Source organism: Erythrolamprus reginae, unplaced genomic scaffold (genome assembly GCF_031021105.1).
Source record: "Erythrolamprus reginae isolate rEryReg1 unplaced genomic scaffold, rEryReg1.hap1 H_1, whole genome shotgun sequence".
Taxonomy (NCBI): domain Eukaryota; kingdom Metazoa; phylum Chordata; class Lepidosauria; order Squamata; family Dipsadidae; genus Erythrolamprus; species Erythrolamprus reginae.
The window spans coordinates 2,541,115-2,563,973 of NW_027248462.1; the positions used below are offsets into that span (position 1 = coordinate 2,541,115).

At 39.9% G+C, this 22,859-nt stretch overlaps 1 protein-coding gene across 1 annotated transcript in view; it reads right to left on the reverse strand.

Moving 5' to 3' along the window:
* Window positions 1-1,005: 1,005 nt before the first annotated feature.
* The window catches only part of LOC139155307 (vomeronasal type-2 receptor 26-like), a 39,422-nt gene continuing 17,568 nt past the window's right edge, over window positions 1,006-22,859 (reverse strand). The window contains exons 5-9 of the mRNA XM_070730428.1: window positions 22,158-22,547; window positions 21,323-21,550; window positions 9,453-9,579; window positions 3,543-4,404; window positions 1,006-1,051 (exon numbers count right to left, since the gene is read on the reverse strand). Coding sequence (XP_070586529.1) covers window positions 1,006-1,051; window positions 3,543-4,404; window positions 9,453-9,579; window positions 21,323-21,550; window positions 22,158-22,547 — 1,653 coding nt within the window. The remainder of the gene's footprint in view (window positions 1,052-3,542; window positions 4,405-9,452; window positions 9,580-21,322; window positions 21,551-22,157; window positions 22,548-22,859) is intronic.

Genomic DNA, 22,859 nt, shown 5'->3' on the forward strand with positions numbered 1-22,859 from the left:
GATGGTAATTAGCAGTGGGCCTTAGCCTTGTGTAAAAGAATCTGAGATGAAAGAGACCCATGGACATTAGTGATTCCAAACCCAGGTCCTCATCCTCAGACATTTGGAGATCCATGTGGTCTGTCTCCAACTTACCCTCCATGAGTTGACCTTCCTCCATATCCTCTAGTGAATTGACAGAGGCATTGACTCTGTCCTGGATGTCCCTGCTCTCCAGAGGGTTCAAGGTGGGGTGGCTCAACTCAAGCCTGGGCCCTGTGTTCTGAACAGTTCCAGAGGAGCCCCAAACATCCATCTCCAAAAGACAAAGGTCTACATTGTCCAGAGACAGGGCATCAGAGAGTGACCAGATGCATGTCTGCAACTCTGCCCTGCTTCCAGGACCATCCCCTTCTTTTTGGAGAAGTACTCAACCTGAGTTGACCTGCTGTCACCAGCAGGTGAGAGCTGCTGTTCTTTGCCCTGGAAGAGAGGTCCTGAGGGAGCTATCCTGCTGCCTGGAGGATGTTGCCTGGTGTCCCTCTCTGGACATAGATCCCCTTCTGGCCCCTATGAGGGTTTTAAGAGCTTCTGTAGCCTTATTAGCCAGCTTTGACTTCGGTAGTGGAGGGAGAGGTTGATGGTCTTGAAGGGATAGCCCCATAACTTCAGAGGAAGACGGATAGGAGGGAGAAGCCCCCTGCTGTGAATTCCCCACCTTGTTGGCATGCCCCCCTTTTTCTTTTGCTTTGCCCTTGTTAACTCTCTCAGCCATCTTCCTGGGTTTGGGAGCTGCCATGTGAGTTGTAGGCTACAAGCAGTGGATTGCAGATCCTGGTGAAAGTCACATTGTCAGGTAACCCAGTTAGCTTTTGTCAGTGAGGGTGGGAGGGGGATGGAGAGATCTATTGCCAGACAGCATGGAAGAGTCAGGCAAGATACTGAGCCAATGACAGGCTCTGATGATGTAGGAGGCTCAAGTAGGTGGCTAATGGCTTTTTGAGCTAAGTGCTGAAGCCTGCCTACTCAATTGACAGATGTAGGCCTCAGATCCAGGCAGCAACTCTCATTGCTATGGAAATCAGTCAAGGAGTGCTGTGAAACTGAAGAGAGAGGTACATTGGCTGCCCAAGCACTTGACTTTTGTGGCTTATTGAATGTAAACAGTCTCATCAGCAATCAAACCTCTCCCCCGTCAGATTGCAAAGAAGAGCAGCCCTGTCACGCAAACCTGGTGCCGAGCAGACTTGACACCCGAAAAGGGCCTGGTCCTTGCCTCAACAACTGGAATGGTAATTTAAGTGAATGTGGACCTTCAGCTGGAAGCTCAAAGAGGGAACAGGCAGAGGCCCCCCACCCAATAGAGTGACAAGTGTCACTGTGGAGACAGCTCATGCAATGAGATAGTAAAAACAGGACACCGATACTGATGGAATACCTTCCAAGGCTGGGATAAGACTTGTCCTTTATGACTAGAACAGAGTCAAAAGAGGTGGGTGATAGAAGAGGGGTGCTTTTATACTTCAGACTCAGTCCTGATTGGCTAAAGGTCAGTGTCTAGCTACACCTACAATCAAAAACGGGAGACTTGTACCTCTGTTGCGACTATAGAAAATTTAATGTCATAACAGTGTGCAATAGGTACCCTTTGCCCTGATTCTGGAACTTATGGAGAGGTTTCGGTTGGTGACCATCCTTACAGAGCTGGACCTGCATGGCATCTCCAACTTGATGCAGATACATGAAGGGGATGAATGGAAGATGGTGTTTTGTACACAGTATGACCATTTTGAGTACACAGTCATGCTTTTCAGGTTAACCAATGATCCTGCAGTCTTCCAACATTTCATGAATGACATCTTCTGGGATCTGTTGGACCAATTTGTCATGGTCTACCATGACAACATTTTGATTTATTACACCTGCCAAAAGTGTCATATCCAACATCTCCGCCAGGTCTTGCAGTATCTGTGGGAACACTACTTCCATGCCAATAGAGGTGGAGAAATGTCAATTCAATCAGATCACCATCGATTTCCTGGGTGATTGCATTTCTCCACAAGTCATAGCAATGGATCCTGGTTGACGCCTTGAGAACATGGCAGCCCCCTAGCCAAGTAAAAAATGTCCAGTGACTTCTGGGGTTCATGAACTATTATTGGGCATTCAGTCTGAGGTTCACCACTCTGACCATTCCCCTTACTCAGCTACTTCAAGAAAAAAGTCGTGTTCCAGTGGGGTCATTTTGAACAGCAGGCATTCTGGGCTTAAAGGAGGCCTTCATGAAGGAGACCATAATCAAGCACCCAGATCCTCACCAACCATTCATGGTGGGCATGGATGCATCAGACATCGCCATCAAAGCCATGCTTCTCCAGACTCACAAGAATGGTGATCCCTTGTTCCAGTGCACATTCTATCCTTCCAAACTAAACCCATCAGAGTGCAACTATCAACATCTGAGAAAAAGAATTGCTAGCCATCAAAACCACCTTTGGGACATGGAGACATTACCTGGAGTGGGTCCGACATCAAGTGGAAATTTAGACAGACTATAAAAATTTGGAATTCCTGCAGATCGCAAGGAAGCTGAACCAGCACCAGATCCAATAGTCTTTTTTCTTTGCATGCTTCCATTTTTAAAATGGCAAACATCTTGAGTGGGCGTAACCAACCCCAGATCTGTTGTAGCCTTTGCCAATGCCAAAGAAACCTTGGGGGGCAATGGTTCTTGAGGACCAAGAGGCACTGGTGGCATGGTACCAGTAGCCCATGTTCCTTGACCAGAGCCTGAGAGTGAACAACACACAGTGTCAGATGCTGAAGATCACCCTTGGCCTTGTGCACCTCCTGAGGTACATATGAGTGACTCAGGAGAAGATGCTAGGATTTGCAGGGCTTCTAAAAGGCAAGAATAGCTACTCAAGAGGAGGCCTTGCCCCTAGACTATTTAAGGTTCAGCCCCACTGTGCTTTGGCGCAGAAGACAACCCCATTCCATTCTAGAATTTTGTTTCAGTTCTTCATGTATTTGGCTTGTGATTTTCAACCAAAATTCCTGCCTTCGCTAATTACCCTTTGGGCTTTCTGCCAACCTTAGTAAATCTTTGAGAAAGATCTGCTCGACTCAGTTAGATACTGCTGCTTTGCCTAGTGCTTGGACTCTGGCCAATTGTTAAGATGTTCATTAACAGCTCATCAAAAGACTTATTAGAATTTCCTAAACTTGGATAAAGACTTAAAACTGTTAAGAAAATATTAGTAGTAAAACATTTAGTGTTTCAATCCATTGTGTGTGCATCTTATTTGGTGGGCTCACTGCTTCCTTAAATAAACATATGTCCTCTACATTTCTCAGATTTACAAATTTAACTGAAGAAGGGCTAACCAACCAATCTTCATTTGTAACCAGAAAGACTGAAAATTTCTGCTGCTTTCCCAAGTGATTTAAAGTTTAGGAACTTAAAAGAATGGATGCTAAAAGTCAGAAATAATAGAAGTGGAATTCTTTTATTTGTGTATTATTAATATTTTCTCTTTATTAATTGTTCCTTCTTGTTTAGCTCTGGGCGAACAATAATTATGTAACATTTAGGGAAATATATACAGACCAACAATCCAGCACTAGAGGCCAAAATGGAGAAAACTTCTACAGCCACCATGTATTTGCCTTTCGTGCTCAGGTAGGATGGAATGAAGGAGAGCCACACACTGCAGAAGATCAGCATACTGAAAGTGAGACATTTAGCCTCATTGAAACTGCTGGGGAGATTCCTGGAGAAAAAAGCTACTGTGAAACTGGCAGCTGCCAGAAAGCCCATATAGCCTAGGACACAGTAGAACATGGTAGATGAGCCTTCATTGCATTGTAGTATGATTTCCTCAATTTCTGAATGAGTGTCAATATCAGGGAAAGGGGGAAATGTTAATAGCCACACTGTGCAAATGCCTGCTTGAATCAGGGAACCAGAAAGAACAATGGAGGTAGCCAGTCTTCTTCCCATCCAGGTCCTCATCTGGGATCCTGGCTTGGTGGCCATGAAAGCCAGAACTACAGTTATTGTTTTTGCCAAAACAGAAGATACAGCCATTGAGAAGATAATACCAAAGCTTATTTGTCTGAAGAGACATATTATATTGCCTGGCACAACAAGGAACTGCAGTGAACAAAGGAAGCATAGGATAAGGGAGATGAGTAGAAGATAGGTGAGGTTTCGGTTATTGGCCTTGACAATGGGAGTATTGTTATACTTCAAAAATGTTGTGAGCACTGCACTTGTACAGAGAGTAAAGAAAAGTGCAAGAGTAACTAAACATATTCCCATTGGTTCTTCATAGGACAAAAAATACATTTTCTTTAAAATACATGAATCTTGGTCCTTATTTGGATATTGATCTTCAGGGCATTTTGAACAGTCATTCATATCTACAATTTAAATGTATAAATGTATAAGCATTTTTATTAGTCATTCTGTTATTAAAATAATCACACAGGTTATTTAATGAAACAGCACTGATCCTGATAATATCCATCTTACTTTTTCTCTTTTATTTGTGTCATAAGAGAACATAGGAGAATATGAAAAAAATGTTATTTTTTCATGAGTTTATTTAATGTTCCTTATTTAGTATTTTTGCTTCAAATTGTGAAGCTTCTACTTGTTTGCTTCATTTTATTGCTCCACCAACCTTCAATGTTGTCTTCTTTTGAGATTATTTATATCAATTTTTTAAAACTTTGTATGATACAACAAAATTAAAGTTCACATCCATGCATATAATTTTACTGAAGGAAAAGGAAGAAAGCTATCCCTTATTTTTCTTACATGAAAAATTTCTGAAGCCTTCTTAATCCAACACACACACACACACACACACTTAGAAGGCAGAGGCCCAGGTTCAAATCCCAGCAACGGTATGGCTACCTGATATGGGCAAATAAGCCTGAAATCGATCTATAGTACTCTTCCTTCCTTCCTTCCTTCCTTCTTTCTTTCTTTCTTTCTTTCTTTACTTATTTCCTTATTTCCTTATTCAATTTTTATGCCGCCCTTCTTCTTAGACTCAGGGCAGCTTACAACATGTTAGCAATAGCACTTTTTAACAGAGCCAGCCTATTGCCCCCACAATCCGGGTCCTCATTTTACCCACCTCGGAAGGAGGGAAGGCTGAGACAACCTTGAGCCAGTGATGAGATTTGAACCACTGATCTACAGATCTACAGTCAGTTTCAGCGGCCTGCAGTACAGCACTCTACCTGCTGCGATACCTTGGCTCTTTTTTATTATCAGCAAAAATGTTACACTGATAGATTATAGTTGTCATCTACAAAATGCTTATCTGCCTTGGAATATGGCCCCTAGTGGGACCAAGAGCAAAAAGGGAAGCTGTATGCTCCTCCCATATACCAGGGTGACTCGACAAAAAATCACACATAACCCTTCCCTGATACAAGCTGATAGAGGTGGTGATCCTGTTGCCAAGAGGCTAAGGCCACCGCCTTACAAGGAAGAGGCCCAGATTCAAATCCCAGTAAGGTGTGGCTACCTGATAATAATAAGCCCGATATATGTGTGTGTGTGTGTGTGTGTGTGTGTGTGTATGTATATATGTAGGTATATACACACACACACATATACATACATATGTACATATATATGAAACATATTTTGCTGTTAATGGATCTGTTGAATCACCTTGGTATACCAAAATATGGGAGGAGCTTAAGGCTTCTTTTGCTTCTCAGCCAACTCAGGGCCATTTTCAAGGCAGTTAATTAATTTATTCATAGCTGACAAACTTCATTCTGTATGTATATGCCTTACAAGGCAAAGGCTGCAAGTTCAAATCCCAGTGAGGGTATGGCTAGCTGATAAGGCCAGAAATAGATCTATCCTAGTCTCCCTTAATTTTCAAATTCAGCAAATACATGTGATGTGTGTGTGTGAGTGAGTGTGTGTGTGTGTGAGAGAGAGTGTGAGTGTGTGTACATAAATGTTAGAGTTATTTTTTTAAGAGACACCATAATTACAGTGTAAGAGAAACAGGAAACTTGACATGCCCTCATCACCTCGAGGTTCGATTACTGCAACGCTCTCTACATGGGGCTACCTTTGAAAAGTGTTCGGAAACTTCAGATCGTGCAGAACACAGCCGCGAGAGCCATCGTGGAGCTTCCAAGATTCACCCATGTTTCCTCAACACTCCGTAGCTTGCATTGGCTGCCGATCAGTTTCCAGTCACAATTCAAAGTGTTGGTCATGACCTTTAAAGCCCTACATGGCTTTGGACCAGAGTACCTACGGAACTGCCTGCTACCGCACAAATCCCAGCAACCAATAAGGTCCCACAGAGTTGGCCTTCTCCGGGTCCCGTCAACTAAACAATGTCGTTTGGCGGGCCCCAGGGGAAAAGCCTTCTCTGTGGTGGCCCCGGCCCTCTGAAACCAACTCCCCCCAGAGATTAGAATTGCCCTTACCCTCCCTGTCTTTCGTAAACTACTCAAGACTCATTTATACTGCCAGGCATGGGGGAGTTGAGATATTCCTTCCCCCTAGGCCATTACAAGTTATGCATGGTATGTCTATGTGTATGTTTGATTTTATAATAAGGGTTTTTAGTTGTTTTATTATTGGATTGTCACATGTTGTTTTTATCATTGTTGTTAGCCGCCCTGAATCTACGGAGAGGGGCAGCATACAAATCCAATAAATTATTATTATTATTATTATTATTATTATTATTATTATTATTATTGAAGAACCCTCCCATTCCTGGGGTTCTGCAACTGCTAACTAACTCAGCACCTTAATTACCATAGTTAATTAAAAATATCCATATGTCCCTCATCAATTAGAACACAAGTGTAAACCCAATTGCATCACGTGACATGGTTTTGCCTTTGCAGAGCTGGGTGGGCATGACCTGTGTGTGATGCATCTGGCCTGTTTGACAGGCCGGAGTTAAGACAATAAAGGCCTTTGTTCCCACCCCCCAAGTGGCCCCTGGCTCACAGCAGCCACTGTGCTAGGCAAGTAGCTGGTTCAACTTCAAACTTCCTTTTGAAGTGCATTCCTTATTGTTGCCTGATTATATTGCAACATTCACTTCCTCTCCAATGAATGTAAATACAAACAACTATATGTTCTTGATAATTATCTCAGCTGTGGGATAAGGATTGTAAAGAATGGGGGAAGGGGGAAAGAGCTACAGATAATCCTTATTTGGTGACTGCCTTGTTTAGCAATCATTCCTAGTTATAAAAGAAATAAAAAAGGAACTTTGACACTAATTCTTTCATTGAGGATCTATTTTTGCAGAACTATAATAATAATAATAATAATAATAATAATAATAATAATAATAATAATAATAATTTATTAGATTGGTATGCCACTCCTCTCCGCAGACTATAGAGAAAAGGAAATCGGAAATAACATTGCAAGAACAGTTGCTTCATTTAATGACTGACTGACAAGTCCCAATTGTGGCCACTAAATGAGAACAACATGTATTTTTTTAAAAATCAACTCTACATTTAAAGCATATTCCTAATAGAAACTTTTATATAAAAGTGTCAGCCCTGATTTATCAGAGCTGCCATTCCAGCGGGAACTGAACACATCTGCAGTTTTCTATGGTCAGCTATTCAGAGGGCTCTATACCATCAGCTGTCTGATACCATCTTTTCCTGAGCCTGCCACCACTGCCCAGCTTATAGGTGGCTGGGGCAACCATCGATGTGGACATTAATCACATGCATAACAATAAGACACATGCGCATGAGAAGTACATCTTGAATAGAACATGACTTGTTTTATTATGACATGGAGGCAAGGTGTGGAATTGTGGGGTGTGGCATGGTGAATTTAAATGGTGGCGGGTGCACAGGATATTTGATGCTACCAACATTTCACTCTGTAATCACATTGGGTGATTGTGAGTTAATGCCGGAGAGTGGAGAAATAAAGAGCTCCAACAGAGTTCCATCATCGTTGAGCATCTTCTTTTACCGCAGATATCCATAACCTTACAAAAAGTATTAGATAAATTCAAAAACAAATCAATGTATCTTGGAAATGATATATTCTGTGTCACCTAGGCCCCCAACTCCAATGAAGACTTTCCAGTTTACACCAGCAAAAACACTTAAATTCTTTACTCTGAGGTCTTTCTTGAAAGGGTTGGAGAATACTTCTTTATAGGAGGAAAAAATATCTTAATTGATGAAAATATAATTCAGGTGTTATATTTATATGTTTATTTATTTATTTATTTATTATTTGGATTTGTATGCCGCCCCTCTCCGAAGACTCGGGGCGGCTCACAACAAGTGAAAAACAATCCAATACATAGTCCAATTAATTAAAATATTATAAATTTAAGAAAACCCCCTATGCTAACATACACACACACAAGCATACCATATATAAATTCAACGTGCCCAGGGGGAGATGTTTAGTTTCCCCATGCCTGACGGCAAAGGTGGGTTTTGAGGAGTTTACGGAAGGCAGGAAGAGTAGGGGCAGTTCTGATCTCCGGGGGGAGTTGGTTCCAGAGAGTCGGTGCCGCCACAGAGAAGGCTCTCCCCCTGGGGCCCGCCAACCGGCATTGTTTAGTTGATGGGACCCGGAGGAGGCCCACTCTGTGGGACCTAATCGGTCGCTGGGATTCGTGCGGCAGAAGGCGGTCTCGGAGATATTCTGGTCCAGTGCCATGAAGGGCTTTAAAGGTCATAACCAACACTTTGAATTGTGACCGGAAACTGATCGGCAGCCAATGCAGACTGCGGAGTGATGGTGAAACATGGGCATACCTGGGTAAGCCCATGACTGCTCTCGCAGCTGCATTCTGCACGATCTGAAGTTTCCGAACACTTTTCAAAGGTAGCCCCATGTAGAGAGCATTACAGTAGTCGAACCTCGAGGTGATGAGAGCATGAGTAACTGTGAGCAATGAGTCCCGGTCCAGATAGGGCCGCAACTGGTGCACCAGGCGAACCTGGGCAAACGTCCCCCTCGCCACAGCTGAAAGATGGTTCTCTAATGTGAGCTGTGGATCGAGGAGGACGCCCAAGTTGCGGACCCTCTCTGAGGGGGTCAATAATCCCCCCCCCAGGGTAATGGACGGACAGATGGGATTGTCCTTGGGAGGCAAAACCCACAGCCACTCCATCTTATCCGGGTTGAGCCTGAGTCTGTTGACACCCATCCAGGCCCCAACAGCCTCCAGGCACCGGCACATCACTTCCACCGCTTCGTTGACTGGGCATGGGGTGGAGATGTAAAGCTGGGTATCATCGGCATATTGATGATACCTCACCCCATGTCCTTGGATGATCTCACCCAGCGGTTTCATGTAGATGTTAAATAGCAAGGGGGAGAGGACCGACCCCTGAGGCACCCCTCATGTTCATGGATCTGCTTGAGGTAACCTGCAAAACAATAAGGAAATTTGGTTTTGAATGTCTCTTACCCTTCTGGCTGGACATTTTATCTTTAGGACACGGGAGACAATTATAGCAGCAAAAAGGCTTCTCCTCCTGCTTTTTCTTAAAATATCCAGGCAGGCAGCTGTTGGTACACACTGAAACAGGTATGGTCTGCCCAAAAAATGAAAGAAGGAAAATGTTAATCATGTATTTGTGGGAAAAAGTTAAAAATAATGGTTGATCAATGTTCTACAAATAAAGAATTCCAATTTGAGATTCAGTGACATTACCAAACTATTCCAGATTGAATACTTTTTAAGTTCTACTAATTATATAGGCAAACCTTGTTTCTTCTTAAATGAAAAGACTATTCCCTAGTGCTGAAATTATTTTGATTGGAATAATCAAATAATAGAAATAATCAAATCGAATAATAGGAATCAAAGTGTTCTTTCATTTTTCTGCATACAATCGACTTGCTGCTGTCAACATATATAATAACAAAGTTTATTTATTTATTTATTAGATTTATTTATTTATTAGATTTGTATGCCGCCCCTCTCCGCAGACTCAGAGAGTTCCTCACTTTTTCTCAAGTTCTTTTTCCATTAGGCAGCAAAAGAAAACATTCTGGTTTCCTTTTTATCTCCATCTTTAAAAAATTCTCTATTAAAATATGATATATATTTTTTGCTTTATTACATGTTCCTCAAAGATGATAAAAAGTCCCTTCTTTACTTTTACACTTCTAGCATTCCTTTGACATATCTTTATACATCTTTATACATTTATCTAGTGTTAAATTTCAACAGTACATAATCTTATAGATTATAAATTAATATAAATTTTAAATCTTTCATCCACATATTTTCCCATTGTTCAAACATTATATTATGTCCAAACTTTCCTGCTCACTGAATCATACAATGTTCTACGCATTCATTTTTCAAATTTAATTTCAATAACAATAGAAATAAATCTTAACAATAATATGTTCATTGTTGCCACATAATGAAATTTTCAATTCATTTTTAACGAAGTCCATAGCACTTTTTGTCCAGTTTAAATCTTTCTTTTAGTTGTTAATTAAATTAATGGCAAACATAACCTTCTGATTCAATTTCTTCCTTCTACTTTAATATTGGGTCACTAGAGTTGAGAGGTAAACTTTTACCATACCAGTCTGGCTTTGCCATCATTTATTTTAAAAAGGTTTCCTAGGGTGACACTGAAAGGGGCAGCTTCCAAGATAGCCTTGTTTTATATTTATTCCAAACTTTAGTTTGGCATATCTAACAAAATGATTATTAAAATCAACATTCACTTTACGTTTATCATACCATAAGTAGCCATGCCCTCGAAACCTTAATTCATGGCCCTCTAATTCAAGCATTATTCTGGATGCTCACCCATTCTTTGGCCAGGTCAAGCAGCAGGTTGTAAATATACAATATCATATCTGATAGAAACCAAATCCCATCTTTTCTTAAGATCTTGCAGTAGCTTATACCTAATTCTTGTTTTTATTCCCTTGCCATATGAAGCAATGCAAGCTGGCGGGACCATGGGGGAGGGCCTTCTCTGTGGCTGCCCCAGCCCTATGGAACCAAGTATCCCCCACCCCCATGTCTATACTGCTCTCACCCTACTGGCCTTCCATAAGGGCATGAAAATATGGCTTTTCCAGCAGGCCTGGGGGGCCATAAACTAATAACTGACAGGGCTACACTGTATGAATGGTATATATGTATGGGATTATGACTGCTTTATAACTAGTGGGTTTATTTTAATACGGGGTTTTATAGTTTTAGATTACATTTGACTTCTTTTTATTGTTCTGTAGCTATTTCTATTTCTATTTATATTATTATTGAAAATCGCCCTGAGTCTTTTGGGATTGGGCGGCATAGAAGTCAAACAAACAAACAAACAAACAAACAAACAAATAAACAAACAAACAAACTTAGAAATGTCCTTCTGCCATTGTTTAAATGGATTGCCAGTTGTAAGTTTTAGTACCATCTGAAGTAAAAAAAGCATCTTTGCTAAAATATTTATCTTGATTACAGAGATTTTACCCAATAGTAATACGTACAATTTATCCCATCTTTGTAAATCCTGTTGAATATGTCTCTAAAAAGAGACATAATTTTATATTTGTATTTGTTAACATAATTCCTAAATATCTCACCATTTTTCAACCTTAAAACCCAACTTTTTGCTTAATATATCATCCTGAGAAAGTATATTCTTGATCAGCATTGTTGTTTTTAGTTTGTTTAGACATAGGCAGTGGGAGAAGGAAAGGGAGCCACAGCCTCCCCCACCACCCCAGGCACCTCCGTCCCCCTTGTGCCCCTGCCAGCCTGATCCGTGCCCTCTTCAGCTTTCTCCTCCTCCACCTCCCGCCTTGGGGTGCAGCTCCTCCCGCAGCAGTGGTTGCAGCGGCAGTGGCGGCTGCAGCTTCTCCTCATCATCATCTGCACTCCCAGCCAGGGGTCTGTGAGATGGTTCTCTCCAAGGGCTTTGAGAATGCCTCCTCCCGCAGCCCCTTCGCTTGGAGTGCTTTCATCCTGGGCTGTCAGCGAGGGGGCTGCAGAAGAGGCAGGGCAGGCATTCCTGAAGCACTCCGAGAATGCACTCTCGCAGCCCCCTCGCTGACACACACACACAGAGAGCAACAGACAGAGCGAGATAGAAAGAAAGAGAGAGGGAGAAAGTAAGTGAGAAAAAGAGAGAGACAGAGAAGAGTGGGGAGAAAGAGAGAGAGAGAAAGAGAGATAGCAAGAGAGAGAGAACAAGAGAGAGAAAGAAAGCAAGAGAGATAGAAAGAAAACAAGAGAAAGAGTGAGAGAGAAAGCAAGAGAGAGAGAGAGAGAACAAGAGAGAGAGAAAGAGAGAGAGAGCAACAGACAGAGAGAGATAGAAAGAGATAAGGAGAGAGAAAGTGAGAAAAGAGAGAGACAGTAAGAGGTGAAGAGAGAAAGAGAGATAGCAAGAGAGAGAGAACAAGAGAGAGAGAAAGAGATATAGAAAGAAAACAAGAGAAAGAGTGAGTGAGAAAGAAAACAAGAGAGAGAAAGAAAGCAAGAGAGAGAGAGAAAACAAGAGAGGAAGAGAGAGAGAGAGAAAGCAAGAGAGAGAGAGAAACGAGAGAGAGAAAGAGAGAGAGAGAAAGAAAACAAGAGAGAGAACAAGAGAGAGAGAGAAAGAGAGAGCAAGAGACAGAGCGAGATAGAAAGTGAGAGGGAGAGAGAGAGAAAGTGAGAAAAAGAGAGAGAGCAAAAGGGGGAGAGAGAAAGAGAGAGAGAAAGAGAGAGAGAAAGAGAGAGAGAAAGAGAAAGTGAGAGAGAGAGAGAAGGAAGGGAGAGAGGGGGGAAGAAAGCAATAGAGAGAAGAAAGCAAGAGAGAGGGAGAGAGAAGGGAGGGAGGAAGAGAGAGAGAGAGAAATGATAGAAAAAAGCGGAGAAAAAAGAGAAATGAGAAAATTATTGAGGCAGAGAATGAGAGGAAAGAGAGAGAAATGCAAAAAGAAGTGACTCTTGATTTAAAGCATATAGTAAAAAGCACCCAAATAATAACAGAGAAAAAAACCCTCAGCCCTCACTTGTTTTTGGAAATGGTTCAAGAGTTCATGCGTGTGCGCGCGCGCACATACACACACAGAGAGAGACACAAGGGGGGAGGAAACAGGGATGGAAAAAGAGGAGAAATGAGAGGGGGAAGGAATGAGAGAAAAAGGGAGGGAGGAATGAGAAACGAATGAGACAGAAAAGGGGGAGAGACAGGAGAGGTATCCAGAAATGAGAACAGTGGTAGAAATTTGAGGAGGGATTATTGATTATTAAATATGGATTGACTATGGAATATTAGTAAAAGATATATTTAGGTATTGTTTAATATTAGGATGTATTAATTTAAAAAATTGGATTAGAATTTTAGAACTATATAGAATTACATAGGTAAAATTAATGGAAGATACATATGATAAATAAGGGGTTTATGATATGTACTGTATGGTTTTATGAGTTTGCATTATGAATTTAAAATAAACTTGGAAATGTAGAAGATTGATGAAAGTTAATAATAGTAAATGCTAAGTGCCTGAAAATTAATTGAGCTTGGAAAAATTGAATGAAATTATAGAAAAGTATAATTTATGGAAATATATTAATTGATGTATTGGTGTTCAGGTAGATTTTCAAAGTATTACTAGATTACTATAATACTGTGATAAATATTTAAGAAATGAAGATTTTAAAGCATGGATTTATTAATAGTTGTGGTTTTTGGTTTTTCTGGTTGTTTTAGTTTTAATAGTAATAGATTTTGTTTTTGTTTTATTATTAATTTCTTTTAATTAAAAATAAAGGACTTTTTTTCCTGTTTATTTACTTACTTACTTACTTACTTACTTACTTACTTACTTACTTACTTACTTACTTACTTACTTACGTATGTTTGGTTTTTATATATTAAGGGGTTTTAATTTGCTTTTAGTATTGGATTTTATTGTATATTTTCATGATTGTTGTTAGCCGCCCCGAGTTTTCAGAGAGGGGCGGCATATAAATCCAATAAACTTGAAACTTGAAACTTATACTTCTATGCTGCCCAGTCCCGAAGGGACTGCCGCTCAGACACTATACTTTTCCACCCACACTGGAAAAAAATAGAGGGAACATTGATCTTTACCCTTCCTTGGGAACAATATAATGTTGCTTTCCATGTAAATTTCCCCCCTGAAATATATCATTCACTATGTCCTTTAGTGGTTGAAGAAGTTCATCCTCGAAGCACTTATAAATGGTATTGGCTTGTGAGAGCATCTGGGTCCAGGAAGATATCATAGTTTCTGATATCTCAGTTACTGGATCATCCATAAGTTGTTTCTGGGTTGGTAATAGCTGCTGTCTTAAAACATATTCATCTATTGTTAACATAGCTATCGCCTGTCATTTTTACTATTTATGAAATGATTTTTTAATAAGTTCATTGTTTGTTATTACATTATTGCCTTTACACATTTTTCCAATTATTGTTTTTGCTCTTTCTTTTCTTAATTTATCTGCCAACCATTTGTCTGGTTTATTTGAAAATTTGAAATGTCTTTGTTTTGCATAGTTCAATTTTCTTTCTATTTCTTGTATAGCTAAGAAAGATCATTATTGCCATAACAATTTTACGATCCTAGGTGTCTTTTGTAGCTGAATTTCCTTCTGTCTAATTTTGTCCAATATCCTTTGCATCTTTCCCTGGGATTTTTTTCTACTCTAAGCTATTGTACTGTATAAAATAGCCACCCAGCATCCCATACTGTCATTAAGCTTATCTCTTTACCCAAATTATTCTCAAAGTATTCCTCAGATTTTTTTTAAAGTCTTTTAATTTCCTAATGAGAAAATAGTTTGTAGTAGAGGTAGTCTTAAACTTGTGGCCACAATTGATCCCAAAATTTCTGTTGTTAAGTTCTGTTTTTCTGTTATTAAGTGAGGCCACTTGGTTTGTGGCCAAGAGGATAAAACAATGTGTATCAGAGAGTTTAATGTGTGGTTAAGGCAGTGGTGTAAAGCTGAAGGTTTTGGCTATGTAAGTCATGATGTCAGTAGGTGGTCTAATAGGGAGTTGTTTAAGAGGGATGGTTTGCATCCATCATACAGAGGTACCCAGGTGCTCGGTGAGGAATTCAGAACTTTTTTGGACAGGCATTTAAACTAGGTAAAGGGGACAGAGATGTAACTGATGTGGGTGATTTCTGTCCCCGACCAATGAGGATAAAGCAGTTTTTGGAAGCTTATGAAAAGGGAGCTGCAAATAATATAGATGTAGTTGTTGATGATAAGGGGCAAACTAATAACGAAAATAATGTTCTTCGGGTAATGTGCACAAATGCTCGAAGCTTGAGCAACAAGCTCTGTGAATTAATGGCCATAATATCTAGAGATAATTTGGACCTGGTTGCCATAACTGAGACATGGTTTAAGGATTCTAATGAATGGGAAATATCCATACCAGGATATACACTGTATAGGAAGGATAGAATAGAGAGAAGGGGAGGTGGAGTAGCCATTTATATTAAAGAAAGTCTAAAAACAACACTAATTCAAAATACGTGTCAAGATCTAGAGACTCTCTGGATTTGCATGCAAAATAAAGAAGGTTCTGTCATTAGAATTGGGGTGATCTATAGGCCTCCAGGGCAATCCGAGGAATATGACAACAAGATGGTGGATGAAATTACCCAAATGGCAGTAAAGGGAGATATTGTGGTTATGGGTGATTTCAACATGCCTGATGTTGACTGGAATATCCCCAGTGCCCTTACATGCAAAAGTAAGAATATAGTAGAGGCCTTTACAGGAGCAGCTCTGGCACAGCTGGTTAAGACACCAACTAGAGGGGAGAATATTCTAGATTTAGTTTTTACGAATGGGAATTGGGTTTCAGATGTCAAGGTGGGAGAAAATTTAGGTTGCAGTGACCATCTATGTTTGTGGTTTGATGTAAAAACTCATTGTGAGCAATCCTATAATGCAACCAAAGTATTGGATTTCAGAAAAACAAATTTTAATGCAATGGGAGAATATTTAGATAATGAATTAAAGGGGAGGGATAAAATGGCAGGAGCGAGCATCCAGTGGACTGTATTAAAAAAGGCCATCTTAAAAGCCACTGGACTGTATGTAAGACAAATAACTAAAGGTAAAAGGAAGAAGAAACCGCTATGGTTTAGCAATGATGTAAGGGCTATAGTCAATGAAAAAAAGGCTGCCTATAGGAGGTATAAAGAGTCTGGAAGTATAGCTGATAGGGAGGTATATAAAATGAGACAGAAGGAGGCGAAACAGATAATATATGCTGCTAAAGCCTCAAAAGAGGAAGAAATTGCGAAATCTGTAAAGAAGGGGGATAAAACCTTCTTCAGATATATTAGTGATAAGAAGAAGAAAAACTGCGGCATCATGAAGCTTAGTACCGGGAATAATACATGCATTAATGGGAATAAGGAGATCGCTGACCATTTCAATAGCTACTTCTGTTCAGTTTTCTCAAAAGACACCTTACAAAATAATACTATAGAGGGATATAGCATTGCTTCCAGCTGTACGGATTCAGCTCCAGTGATCTTAGAAGCCGATGTCTTAGAAGAACTTGAACGATTAAAGATAAATAAGGCAATGGGTCCAGATGGCATCCACCCCAGAGTTCTTAAAGAACTCAGATCTGTCATTACTACCCCCCTGACTGATTTGTTTAACCAATCCTTGTTAACAGGAGAAGTTCCTGAGGATTGGAGAATGGCCAGTGTTGTGCCTATTCACAAGAAGGGCAGTAGAGAAGAAGCTGGTAACTACAGGCCAGTTAGCTTGACATCAGTTGTAGTTAAAATGATGGAGACTCTACTCAAAAAGAGGATAAATCAGCACCTAAAAAACAATAACTTATTGGACCCAAATCAGCATGGCTTTACTGAAGGCAAATCATGTCAGACTAATCTCATTGATTTCTTTGACTATGTCACAAAGGTGTTGGATGAAGGTGGTGCCCTGGATATTGCCTACCTGGACTTCAGCAAAGCCTTTGATACGGTTCCACATAAAGAGCTGATAGATAAATTAGTGAAGATTGGACTTAATCCCTGGATAGTTCAATGGATTTGCAGCTGGCTGAAGCGTAGACATCAGAGAGTTATTGTTAATGGCGAGTATTCTGAGCAGAGTCAGGTTACAAGCGGTGTGCCACAAGGGTCTGTTCTGGGTCCTATTCTTTTTAATATGTTTGTGAGTGACATAGGGGAAGGTTTGGTAGGGAAGGTTTGCCTATTTGCCGATGACTCTAAAGTGTGCAATAGGGTTGATATTCCTGGAGGCGTCTGTAATATGGTAAATGATTTAGCTTTACTAGATAAATGGTCTAAGCAATGGAAACTGCAGTTTAATGTTTCCAAATGTAAAATAATGCACTTGGGGAAAAGGAATCCTCAATCTGAGTATTGTATTGGCAGTTCAGTGTTGGCAAATACTTCAAAAGAAAAGGATTTAGGGGTAGTGATTTCTGACAGTCTCAAAATGGGTGAACAGTGCAGTCAGGCGGTAGGGAAAGCAAGTAGGATGCTTGGCTGCATAGCTAGAGGTATAACAAGCAGGAAGAGGGAGATTATGATCCCACTATATAGAATGCTGGTGAGACCACATTTGGAATACTGTGTTCAGTTCTGGAGACCTCACCTACAAAAAGATATTGACAAAATTGAACGGGTCCAAAGACGGGCTACAAGAATGGTGGAAGGTCTTAAGCATAAAACGTATCAGGAAAGACTTAATGAACTCAATCTGTATAGTCTGGAGGACAGAAGGAAAAGGGGGGACATGATCGAAACATTTAAATATATTAAAGGGTTAAATAAGGTCCAGGAGGGTAGTGTTTTTAATAGGAAAGTGAACACAAGAACAAGGGGACACAATCTGAAGTTAGTTGGGGGAAAGATCAAAAGCAACATGAGAAAATATTATTTTACTGAAAGAGTAGTAGATCCTTGGAACAAACTTCCAGCAGACGTGGTAGATAAATCCACAGTAACTGAATTTAAACATGCCTGGGATAAACATATATCCATCCTAAGATAAAATACAGAAAATAGTATAAGGGCAGACTAGATGGACCATGAGGTCTTTTTCTGCCGTCAGACTTCTATGTTTCTATGTTTCTATGAGGCATTTGTTAACCAATTTGCCCAATTTTATGACCTTTCTTGTCACAGTTGTTCAGTTAATCACTGCAGGTATTAAATTAGCAACAAGGTTCTTAAGTGAATATGGTTTGTTTATCAGAAAGCCACCAAAGAAAATCATGCATCCCTGAGAAGACACTGCAACCGTCATAAATTTGAGTAAATTGCAAAATGCCTGAATTTTGATCATGTGACCATGGGGATGGTGCATAAGTGGTGAACACCAATCATATCACTTTTTCAATATTGTTGTAACTTGAAATGCTCACTAAATGAACTGTTGTAAGTCAAGGACTACTGTGCTGAAGAAATTGTTTTATGTTTTAAGGTTTTACAACGAGTAATACAGAAATAAAGAAACATGTTTTTCAAACTTTAAATAAATTATATTTAATCCCATCAATGAATTTAAATAATTAAAGTTTAAATCACTATTAAAATGATTTGTGTAATGCCTTAATTGCATTTTATAAATTTAATGAAAGGAACATTTCAATGTGACATTAAATTTCCAAAGAATTTATAGGGGGGGGGAAAGAAAATTGCAAAAATATTTATAACTTTCATTAGTTATAAATATTAACACAAAATATCTTTCTTTAAGAGCAGCTTCCTCCAAGATGGCTTACTGAGTGCTGAGACAATCTGTTTTTCTTACCAATGAACTGCTGACTTTGCTGATAAAGCAGGTTCTTTGGCAACATGCTCCTTAGATCTGAATGGGAGAAGTTAGGAATGACCCAACACAACCTTGGATGACTGCAGACCCACCTGGGAAGAGAAATCTTGAGGATCACAATTCCCACTAGGAGACGTCAGACAGTGGACTCTCCATTTTTCCTTAAATAAAATATTTTTAAAGCACATTTTGGTTTGAACTGTGAATTTTTAATTTTCTATTTTACTCTTTCTTTTAAAAGTTAACTGACTGATTGAATTTTATATTTTCTTAACTTTTTAAAAGCTCTGGTGTTAATTTTTTAATTTTTGATGGGAATTTTTCTTTTCCCATTTTGATATTTCTTCACTGTGATAAATATTATCTCAATGTTTTATGCAGCTATTTTATTATAGTATATATAACTCCTCTCCTTGAAAGGAACTGTTTATGTCTATATGCACCTGAGGTGGGCTACTGCCTGGATGGGGGAGGGGGAACGCATTGAGGTAGCGAAAATGGAGCTCCACCCCAGAGCACCCAATTTGCACTGAAAGATGTTGAAAAAAAATGCAGGGTATCCTACATATGCCACGCCCACAGTGTGATAGTAAAAATTTTGGTAGCTCTTCACTGATAAACACTTTTGAGAAGTTTTCAGGAAATAAAATGCCTTTTAGTCTACAAGTTCAAATTTTAAAAAATGGTAAAAGTTTGCAAAAAGAACAATGGTTTTAAATCAACCTAAAAAGGATATCCAGATACAAGCAACTCTAGACAAACCAGATTTATAATTGGCTAGATTAGAATCTAAACTGCTGTTGGCAAATTTAATGAGAAGAAACCTTGTTTAGAAATTGCAAGTGTATTGGAACAGACTGAATGGAAAATGGACAGGGGAATGCCATGTTTTTACAGGACCTGCAGAGGTCCCTGTGCGGGCAGGTAGAGGGGGGAGTTTGGAGGCCAAGATAGAGATCTGACCCCCACTCCGTGGCAAGTTAGGGGCGGAAATTGGGTGGTGTTTTAGCAACTGCGTGTTCTCCTTTGGGCATCTTTGGGGATGTTTGGCAGATTCTCTCCAAGGGCTCATGGTGCCTTTTAATCGATCTGAGCAATTGGGGAGAACCTGCCTTTGGGTCTCACCCATTTCTATCCCCTTTCAGGGGTTAGACGGTGAGACCCCCCACATGCATTCGAAGGGCGTGGCCCCTTCACCTGGATCAGCATAGAGCTATGCCCTTATGTTGCCCCGGAAGTTTTTCTGACATCATTTCCGCCCCAGAAGTAATTTGGTTGACCCTGTGGGTCCTTGTTAGGTTGAATTAAATTTATGATAATTTAATTAATAGAAATGACCCAGTTTTAAATCCAGCTCTGTGTCTGCGTCGTTACTTCGCCTCTGCTGCAATGCCCGGCCGGTGACTTACCTCCCCAGCCCGGATTTGCGGCAGGGCCAGGAGACGCAGCTCCCGGCACAGCTGCCATTTTGAAGGCCTGGATCTCATGAGATTTCGTGAGATTTCGCGAGATCCCGGCCCTGCTGGTCATTGGCCTTTCCCGATGATGTCATCGGGGGGCGGACCTTCCAGCCCTATAAAAGGGGCTGTGGAGGCTTGGGGCCTCCTTTTTGCCCAGACGACGAGCTGGCGAATACCTGCCCGCCCTCCCTATCTTTCAGTGTGCTACTGGGGTCGCCCTTAGGGGGCTGAATATGAATTTTTGGTGGTCTTGGTATTTTCTGCGACCGTTTTTTCGCCTATTCCACACTGTGGTGAAGGATGGATGGTTAGGGAGTGCTTCACTCCCTGATTAGCTTTTAATTGGCTTATCTTTGGTCATTGGGTTGGCAGGTTAGGGGAGGAAATTGGGTGGTGTTTTAGCAACTGCGTGTTCTCCCTTGGGCATCTTTGGGGATGATTGGCAGATTCTCTCCAAGGGCTCATGGTGCCTTTAAATTGATCTGAGCAATTGGGGAGAACCTGCATTTGGGTCTCGCCCATTTCTATCCCCTTTCAGGGGTTAGACGGCAAGACCTCCCACATGCATTCGCATAGCTGGGATCCAGGTGAGCGCGTGGCCCCTTCACCTGGATCAGCATGGAGCTACGCCCATATGTTGCCCCGGAAGTTTTTCTGATGTCATTTCCACCCTTGTGGGTCCTTGTTAAGTTGAATTAAATTTATGATAATTTAATTAATAAAAATGACCCAGTTTTAAATCCAGCTCTGTGTCCGCGTCGTTACTCCGCCACTGCTGCAAAATATATTTGACCTCATAGTTACAATAATATAGGATTAAACATTATATATCAGGATTGACTTTTAAGATGAAAAATAACGTTATTTTTGGAAATTAGGAAATTCTATACTAATCTATACTAATTTATGTAACCAATTAGGCATCCCTTATGTTCAGAAATCTTGAACCCTTCACTTGCACACAATTCTTTCAAGTAATATAATATAGAATATCCTTCAGGATATCATGTCAATCAAGTGAAATAACCTCCGTGCATAGCCTACTTGATTAAAAATGCTGGGCCAATTGATAGTTTCCTCATGAATGGTGAACATTTTGTCTTCTGCGGACCAAGGATCTAGCTTCCCAACTTTGACTCGATGGAACGACTGGTTGGGGAAGGTGACCCAGTTCTCAATCTCCAGTCCTGTGATCAGTTTTCTATTTTGGTCAAAGGAAATTTCTTCTCCAGCACTGTTATTAAATGAGACTCTTTTCAAAAAGAAATGAAGCTGAATATGAAACAAATATATAAGAGGAAAGCAAGATTAATGTATAGAACTATAAAGTAATAAATAACATATACATTATTTTACTTGAAACATGTTACATAACTGAAAGATTGTTCTATTCTAAACTGCTATATTTTCTCTCAAGCATAACTATCTGTGATTCTTGATCCAAAATCATTTCTATGGTCTACTAACAAATAATCAAGTTCAAGAAAATTATACATACTTTAATATGCAAAAATATATCTTATTTGGGAAAATATGTTACTCAACAAATAAATAAGTTTCCATTATCTTTGCAATAACTAACAAACTTGTCTTCTGATATTATTAAAGGTAAATTGATTAGGGAAGATAAGATCACTTTATATCTAAAATATTTTTTAAATTAATCAACTACACAAAATAATAATCAAGCTTTGAACTTACTTGTCAACATTATTATTTTGTAATACTATTACCAATTCCACAAAAGTAGGCAGAAATATAAAGAAGAAAGTTAGACTTTACTAACTTCCCATCTATATATCACAGTTCTTTATGGTCAGGAGCTTGTGAGATGCTGAAGAGTCAGTAGAATTTAAATTGATGTCCAACATAAAATTACCTGCCATGACTGAAGATCCTCAAGACCAAACATTTTGCCACTCAAATTCCACCTATGTTGTTGACTCAACTTCATGGCATGCAAAGCATGTGCCGTGGCATATATTGCATTGTATATACTGTAACTGTGACTGGTCATCCTCATTTCAAAAAAGGCCCCAGGAAGGGTTTCCAGTTTCTCTCTCCCTGTACAGACATCATCTGCTTCCTCATTCTCAGATGGATTTGGAAACACACAGCCAAATGCTTGCTCCCACACATTTTTGAGGAAACCATCCTCTTTGGAGGAGAAATAGTTTCTTGTTTGGAGAAAATATTGGAATCCTGCAACTTCGTTGGAGTAAGGTGAAAAGCTTAGAGCGCCATGGAAGACTTGTATATCCCAGCTTTTCTGATAAAAGAATGATGCAAGACCCATTTGGGAAGCCATTATCCAAACTTTACCTTTTAGCTTTATAGAAACTGTTTCCATTTCAGGTAGATACAACAAAAATCTTAAATTTGAAATATTATTATCATTGACTATTACAGTTTGGGCTTTGCTATTAACAAGAAGGTGAAAAATTTCAACAAGCAATTCCAAACCCTCTAAATAATTTGTAAAATATACTGGTCTGAACTGCCCCAAGAAGGCAACACAGATTTTATGGACAGCAAACAATGAAAAGATTAGGTGTTGAAATGTTCTTCCACCAAGTCCATA